Source organism: Chinchilla lanigera, unplaced genomic scaffold, assembly GCF_000276665.1.
Source record: "Chinchilla lanigera isolate Chin_1 unplaced genomic scaffold, ChiLan1.0 scaffold00113, whole genome shotgun sequence".
NCBI lineage: Eukaryota > Metazoa > Chordata > Mammalia > Rodentia > Chinchillidae > Chinchilla > Chinchilla lanigera.
Genome location: NW_004955514.1, coordinates 5,533,177 through 5,541,719, shown reverse-complemented (window position 1 = coordinate 5,541,719; position 8,543 = coordinate 5,533,177). Strand labels below are relative to the sequence as shown.

The following is an 8,543-nucleotide window of genomic DNA, read 5'->3' as shown; positions in this document are numbered from 1 at the left end:
CCCTACCTGTCCTTGTTTCTGTAGTGGGAACGTAACTTGGGCTGGTGGGAAGCTGGGAGCAGCAATCAAGGGCAGTGAAGGACAGGAGCTCCAGGGAACTGTTGGGGGCTGGACTGTGGCCCCCCAAGTTCATGCAGAAACGCTAAGCCGTGGTATGACCCGGAGGTGGGCCTGTAAGGCAATAATGAGGTTGAGTAAGCTCAGAAGGCCGGGGCCTGGTCCATAATGCTGGTGCTTTCTAAGAAGACAAGAGACGTCAGCGCTCTCTGGGCCTGGTGAGTGTTGTGTCCAGTAGGGGGCTTGCCGGGGGACACCAGAGGTCCCCCACAGTGACCCTCCACCTCTCTCTGGGTCCCTGCTCTCACTCCAGTGAAGAATGAAAAAGTGGGGCTCTCAGTAGAAAACAGGGGAGTCGAGACTGGTATGGTAGGATGTGAAGGTTTATGGAAGGTGTAGCAAATGCAGAATCAGAAGAAAAGCTCTCCTGACAGCAGCATAAACTGCAACACAGGGGGACCCGAGTGAGTGCGCACCAGGGTCTGGGATGTACTCTCACTTACAAGGGTGAGCTGGTTCTCCAAAAATAACTGTTTTACTGATTGATGTGTTCTAGGCCAATCAGGGCCTTAGCCTTTGTTTCTTGGAAGGGACAGGTCAGTTGGGGATTTCTTAAGCATGCAGTAAATGTGAGTAACATGTTCACCAGGAATCTCAAGTGTGTAGTAGGGTAACATTCCTCAAGCACATGGTCTATGATAAGCATGTGATGATGTTACAGTCGTCAGCCACAGATAAGCGTGTGGTGATTCTATGTGGGGTTTTTTGGTGTCCCTCTAATCTGCCCCTACGTGAGGACACCATGGGAAGCAGCCATCTACACGGTAGGAAGCGGCCTCACCAGAAAGTGAACTCAGCCAGCTCCCGGGTCTTGGGCTTCCCGTGTCCAGAAAAGAGGGAGAAGGAATAGGAATATCCGTCACTTAAGCCTGGTCTGTGTAGGCAGGATCATACAGTCAGGGGCTCCCTTTCCTCAGCAGACCCCACAGCCATCCCACTCTCTTGGAGGGTCATGACCTGTGCTGTCCATGGGGGCCAGCTAGCACGTCCCCCGAGCCACTCATCTTCAGTCCTGCACCCCAGGAAGGCATGGGCTTTCCCAAACCTTTAGGGGATACCCATGGGCCCCACCCCGACATCTCCCCAGCCACCACTGTTCAAGTAGTGTCACTGTCCCAGAGCTGAGGGCACAGGGCAAAGGGAGGCTGACCCACCCGTCCAAGGAGTGACAGCCAAAATGCCATGGTCTGGGCTCCACCAGCAGCCTGGTTCAGCTGTGTGTGGGAGCCCTGACCAGAGTCTCCCACCCTGCCCCTTCCAGAGCCTCAGAGGCACCTCCACATCATCTGTCCATCTTGCATTTGACACAGCAGTGGCTTAATGCCCCTGAGCCTCTTCGTGGGGCAACCTGTCCCTGGAAGGCGGAAGTCTGCATGTTGCATGTATGGCTCGCCAAGCTCTGCTCAGGGGGCAGTCATCATGCCATGGAGATGTGGGTGACTTCAGCCCCACCTCACCCATGAGCATTCCGAGGCTGGAGCAGGGGTTGTCCACAGGGAAAGTAGCCCAGGGAGAGTAGAACTTGTGGCTCATTTCCTCAGCTGTGTCTGTATTTCTAATTTCCACGGAGGCACTCCCAGAACACACACTGGGAAATGTTGGAGCAGGGATGACATCTATGCAAGATCTGTAGCTCCTGCTCCTTCAGCTCCTACTTAGCACCATGACTGTAATGTAGTAGCTGCTCAGGAAATATATACTGAAAATCGACTGTGAATGGAGCCATGAGATAGTGGGGACCCAAGCCCAACCCCCATATGTGGAGGGTGGAGCCATGGGGAAGGGCCGGACCTGGCAGTCAGCAGTCAAAGGGTGGCCCTGGGCCTAGGTCAGCAGAGATGCACCACAGCACAACAGGGGAGCAGAGGGAGGGGCTGGAGCCCAGAGAGTGGTGCCGGGGGATGGTGCTGGGGGAGAGGTTCCAGGGGCGGGTGCTAGGGAGGGGCACTGGGGGAGGAATGCTGAGGTAGGGGAGCTGGGGCAGCGCTTGGGGAAAGATGCTTGGGGGTGCCTCTGGAGAGGAACTATTTGGCAGTATCTGGACACATTTTCCATTGTCACCACCAAGAGCTATTGGCTTCGGGTGGGCAGAGGCCAGCAACACTGATAAACGTGAGCCAATGCACAGGACCTGACTGCGTAGTGTCCGGCCCAAGGCATCCTGGGTACCGAGATTACATGGATGTTTTGCAACAAGGGTGTCCAAACCAGGGGAAAGGTAAAGCCAGGAGCGGTGAAAGTGACCAGAGTGTTTTGTGTGCATGTAGGGATCTGCTGGTGGGAAACCCACTCCAGAGTTACAAAGAAAACATGGGACTCTGAGCATTCGGCTTGCCTGGGCCGCACTGCTTGACAAGAAGCGTCCTGGGCCACACTGAAATACAGAATATAGTTCATGCGTATAAATTACAAAGCTTTCTCTATTTGAAATATTTCGTTATAACATTAAAATAAAAGGAGGCCAGGAGGCCCGCAGTCTGCAGGTCGATCATGCCTGTCGGAGATGATTAGAGCTCTTAAGACGAAGAAAGATTTCACCTCCAGGAAATTCTGTGAAGGGCTGAACTTGAACTTGGCTGAGAGCTTCTTGTCAGCTGAAGTGGAAAGGAGGAAAAAAAGGCTCTCAAGCTCGCCTTGTTTTATCCTGGAAGACATGCACGCAGGGAGGGGGGAAATATGCTCCTGCCCCCCAGCTCTGGGACTGTTTTATCACAGAGATGTTGCATCTTGAAATTCGAAGCAATATTAGAAATCCTGCAGTTCCACGCACGGGACAGAAGCATGACTCATCCAGCCGCTTCTCTCCCTGAACCTTAGTCCACACGGGAAAAGCATTAACTCATAGGTTGCAAAGAGACATTTTGCAATTTTCGGGAGAATGCTGCAAAGAACACTCCAAAGCCTTAGTGTGAATCAGGAGCAAGTTTAACAGCTTTTTTTTTTCCAGCCTGAGATGAACAATTTCACTTGCCTTGTGGTGTGGAGCAGAGTCATTAAGGACGCTACCTGCTGGTTCTGGGATGGACTGTCCCCCAGAGCTGGGAGACAGCCGCTGTCTTTCCTGCTGGAGAAAGGATGTCAGAGAGCTGCATATTCAAATCGTGCTCTAACCTGATAATGATCTAGGGTCTGATCAGGCAGCTCACCTTGGGCATTCTTCAGGGAAGGGAGGTTTACATAATTAAGGTCTCAGTCAAATCTGCAGGTTTTGGGGAGGTTAGAAACTTGCAATGTTCACTTTGGAAATAGTATAAATCATGAAGAGGAGTGTGAGCCCTGGGAAGATATGCTCTTTGAGCCGACTTCTATTCATGGTGGTGGCATTCCTGAGGGACACGTGGAATGACCTCGGAGGTCATTAGGTTCAATCTTTCTCCCTGTGACAGATGTTTCCAGGGCATCCACTTGGATCCTGGCTAAGTGGGATCGCAACTCCCTCTGGACACCCCACTGAGCATGAGAAGACAGGCCCAGGCAAACAGAGGGGCCCACTGAGTGCTCCCTGTTTATGGGACACCCCGAGTCCGGGGTTAGTGTGCCTGATACCATGTGCAATTATTACAGTAGCCACGGAGACAACAGTGATCACAAAGGGTAAACAGGAACTCAGTTATCCCTAGTGGAGGTGATTCGAACCCTGGGCATGCTCCACTCCACCATGGAGGTGATGAGGAGACCCTGGTTCTCTGCCAGCCGGCTGGGTGACCTCAGGCAGGGACTTTGGATTCCATGGTTTCAAAGGCCCCTGACAAGATGCAGGCTCCATCCATTCGGGGCCAGCCTTAGATATGCCAGACATCCTAACCATACCCTGATTACAGCCTTCCAGAAGTTCCTGGGCAAAACAGATGTCTCCCGAGTGATGGAGGAGGTCCTGGCTGAGAGCCGCGTGCAGAGGAACATCCGCCTAGTGTCCGTCCTGGAGCTGCTGAGGGCTCCCTTTGTGCGCTACCAGGTCATCACCGTGGTCATCACCATGGCCTGCTACCAGCTCTGCGGTCTCAATGCGGTGAGTGCCAGGCTCTGGGCAGGAGGACTTGGGGGGACGTTTTTGGGCCCTACGAGCCTCAGTTCCAGCCTCAGCTCTGCCAACCTCCACTAGCTCCATGTTGCCGAGGAGACATGAACTTGACAGATCCTTAGTTTCCTCATCTGTAGCATGGAATAGTGCCGTGCACAAAGGAAATCTACACAAAGTGTTGGGCAGCTGGCGCAAGTGTCCCAGTGTCACTAAATGTCCGCTGGCCGCAAGGCCGCCCCAGGCTGAGAACCACTGTAGGAACCAAACATTACCCGGCTCTGTACACAAATGCTACAAGTCGATAAGTGGAGTCCTTTACCTGAGCAGTTGCACAAAGTTGGACTTAAAGTTTAGTTATTTCTAAATTCCTTTTAGTACCGTATTGACCACCCCCTTCTCTCGCAATAGCTTTCACATCTTCTTCTCAAAAATTAGACCTGTCACTTAAAATCGCTTCTCTTTGGCTACTGCCTTCCTGCTGAGCAGCTGCTGTCTCCATGGAGCCCCACTAGCCCGAGAGGAAGGGGTGCCTCCTGGCAGCTTGGGCGGGCAAAGGGCTCAGAGTCCCCGCAGCTCCCCTTGGCCTGACTGGAGCCCCTCACCCCTCGAGGGCAGAGGCCCCATGTCACCACGCCTGTGTCTCCAGTTCCCACGGGCCCCACAACACAGGTAGGGCACGGGGGTGTTCAGGAAAGGAGAGGAGCTGGGGTGCCATCTGGGCAGAGAGTGGCGCTGTGTATTTTGGGCTGAAAGTTGGACCCATACCAATGGTCACGGTGACTGTTAATTTTGCTATCTCAACTTCACTGCTTAAGGAACACCTCGCAGATTAGCAAAGCCATGCTTGGGTGTGTCTGGGTGGGGCTGGCAGTGTGGCCTTGATATTGCTCTATACAGGTCACAGGGAATAACAGTCACTTCCTAAGAGCTGTAGAGATGAGTGCGCGCCTTGCGAGCCACCTGGGCGCACTGTGGGGGACAGCAGAGATGCTGTCATCCCCAGCTCGCTGAAAGGAAGGCAGGTGTGGAGCAGTGGGGGCCGGAGTGGGGTCTTTATTCACAGGAACCTTAAAACCCATTTCTTCCAATAATTCACCCTGAGAACTGTGCAGTGGTTTGCACTGGCGTCTCCAGGTGTGCCTGCAGCCTTTGGAAGAATTCCTCTCTTCACGAAGACTTAGCCAGCTGTCCATATACACAGGGCCCAGGTCTTCCCCCGGTGCACGGATAATTTCTACTGGACAAATACTGCTCATGGGACACATTTGTACCAACCAGAGACCAAGTGCTGAGTGTCATAGCACGCACGTTCTGCCAAGGCTGGCCTGACAGGTGGTGAGCGGTGCGCTGGTAGGTCTCCGCTGGATACTCGGCAGGCCGTTGTACCCCCAACACTGCAGTGGGCTCCTCGGGGTTCAGCTGCTCGGGCTTCCTGTTACCCTGCAGGCTCTGGACCTAAGTGACGGCTGGGCAGGGGAGGCCCCAGAAGTCATTCGGGAGCAGCGTATTGGTGCTAAGCCTCAAGGGCTGTTCCAAATCATGACACTGGCCACCTGGGTCCCAGCGTCACACAGGACCAGGAAGGCAGCGTGGGTACTCTTTTGATCAGGGAGGAGAGGGCATCCAAGCGGGCCAGGAAGCTCTCTCAACAAGGACTATATCAGTCAGGGTTTGCTAGAGAAACAGATATAACACAAGATATACAAATGTACAAGAAATTATAAGTTTGGCTTATAATGGTCAGCCACAGAGTTGGATCAACCATAACAAGGACCAGGGCTCCAAACCCGGAGTCCACAGTGGATGCTTGTGTCAGCTAGAACTAGGTCTAGCCTCAGTGGTAGAAGCCCCAGCAGGGACCTACACCATAGGGAAGGTTATGCAGGGCATGTATCACACCATTCACATTGCACTGATTGCAGATTTATTATGATGACCTAGTAGGGGACAGAAAGTGTCTAGTGGAACACGGACCTTTTCTGGTTCTTGCAAAGTTCCCATAGAGGTTAATAGCAATGCTATCCTTAAGGATTATGAAGGTGGCTTCATAATCCGAAAGGGCTGCTGAAGTTCCAGCCATCCTTCCATCACCCTGACAGCAGAGAGAAAGAAGGGGGGATGAGAGTATACTGCCATGAGGAAGAGCACCTTTGTAAATGGGAGACTTCCTTGAAGCCCCACCGACATTCCCATCTCTATCTCACTGCCGCACTTAACTGAAAGGAAAACTGGAAGGCGGCCTGGTAGCTGGCCCCAGGTCACTTCCAGGCTGAGTTCTGTTAGAGTGAGCGACTGAGTCGCAGCCCGACCGTGACTCCGGTTTCACAGCGAAGCTCAGAGACTGCCTTGCCCCGGACTCAAATGCAGGAGCCAGACGCCGCTCTCCCTCCGGCTTTCATTCCTCCTCTTCTTTCCCGCATCTAGATTTGGTTCTACACCAACAGCATCTTCGGAGAAGCTGGGATCCCGCCGGGAAACATCCCCTACATCACCCTGAGCACCGGCGGCGTCGAGACACTGGCTGCCGTCTTCTCTGTGAGTGCCCCGGGATCCTGCCCGCAACCCCTTGTCCTCTGGCACCGAACGCGGTCTCAGCACCCAGCTCCACGTGGGCTTGTCGCCCATCCCATATGCATTCCGCTTCCCGTGGGTCTTCCGGCTGACACACGCCCCACCCCAACCCTGAACCTTGCCCTGGCCACCTGAGCTAGTATGAACCTGCGAAAGAGGTTCATGTCCACCCGGGGGGCTCAGAGGAGAGGGCCCTTGGGTGTCAAGTCACTTTCCTTGCCTTTCAACGGTTTCATAGCCACTGTCATCTCATCTCCCAAACATGCAGGAGTTCACAAAGTAAAGGATTAGCCGGGCATGGTGGCCATACCCATAATCCCAGCACTCAGGAGGGTGAAGCAGGAGGATCACCATGAGTTCAAGGCCAACCTGGGCTACACAGTGAGACCCTATCTCAAAAAGCTAAATTTTCATTCCATGTTTTTAATAGATATAAAAGATATAGAGGTGTGATTTTTTCCCCTACCACTTCATAGTCTTTTTCATTTTTTTTTTTAGAGAAAATGTTTCAATGCTTCATGTAACACCTGTCTCAAATTATGGACCCAATTTTTATCATTAATTTTTTTCTTTGATTAGCAGAATAGTCAACCTAGGATGAAAATGATGGGGAAAATGCAAGGGTTCTTTTGTTTTTGTGTTTATTTTTTGTGTTTTGTTCCTATAAGAAATCAATACCAGCTCGTTAGGGTAAATTTGTAAAATTCAAAGAGGAATAGAGAAGAAATTACACTCTACTGCCCAAGGACGTTTGGTAAATCTTTGCTTGTATTCTATATAGGTGCATGTTTTATTCTTATACCATAGTAATCTTAATCCTATATGATAACTTTAACCCTTTTATTCATGTAATCTCATTTCATAACAAGTTCCACTGTATTATTCAGAAATTTTTATTGAAGTATGCCAGGTAACCAAGCATGATGGTGCATGCCTGTAATCCCAGCACTTTGGGAGGCTGAGGCAGGAAGACCTCAAATACCAGCCCAGCAATTTAGTGACTTAGCAAGACCCTGCCTCAAAAAATAAAAAATAAAGAAAGGACTGGAGATGTTGTTCAATGCAAAGCCCCTGGATTTAATCCCCAGAACTCAAAAAAGAAAAGAAAACAGAAAGTGTGCAGAACAGACTCGACACTAGTGGTGAAAGCAGTCTTCACACATTGCTGGGTGGTGATTCCCTAGCACTGTCCACAGGGTGGGTTGTTGGCCATCCCTGTCCAGAACCTGGAGGGCAGAGCCACACTGCCCAGGTTCCCGTCCCAGCTCTGCTCCTCGAGCTGTGTGGCCCTGGTGAGTCCGTCAACATCTCTATGCCGTGACCTTGTTGGAAAGTGAGGTGCTGGGGGTGCCGGGCTGTGTCTGACACTGTCTCCCTGGCTCCAGGAGCCCCTGCTGGCCCCGCAGCACTGGCAGGCCATCTCAGGACAAGCTGACGGTACTCAGTAAGCACCTGCTTGGAAGTGCTACAAAGTGGGGGAGAAAACTCCGAGGAGAGGCAGGGAATGTTCTAGGTGCAGGACTCAGTCCCGGCCCTGCAGATGCCCTCTTCCTTGGCCAGCTGCATGTTCTCATACAGGGCTCACAAAGGTCACTGTCCAGGTGCCCACCCACAGCGCTCCCGGTCTCTGGAGGCTGCTCTGACCCCGGTGGAATGGGGTTGTGCTTCCTAGGGGTGTGGGAACCTTTGACGGCCATTCAAGCAGGGACTGATGGCTTTGTAGCCTGCAGAGGAGTCCTGCACTCAGGCACTCGTCCATTTCACAGTCACCCGGGAAGCTGCAGTGCCAGGGGGCTCTGGGAAGGCCGAGTGATCTAGCAGGAAAGACCGGTAT

At 52.4% G+C, this 8,543-nt stretch overlaps 1 protein-coding gene across 1 annotated transcript in view; it reads left to right on the top strand.

The window, feature by feature from the left end:
- Slc2a9 (solute carrier family 2 (facilitated glucose transporter), member 9) overlaps positions 1-8,543 on the top strand; it is a 145,744-nt gene that overhangs the window by 83,609 nt on the left and 53,592 nt on the right. The window contains exons 7-8 of the mRNA XM_005408843.2: positions 3,939-4,126; positions 6,563-6,673. Coding sequence (XP_005408900.1) covers positions 3,939-4,126; positions 6,563-6,673 — 299 coding nt within the window. The remainder of the gene's footprint in view (positions 1-3,938; positions 4,127-6,562; positions 6,674-8,543) is intronic.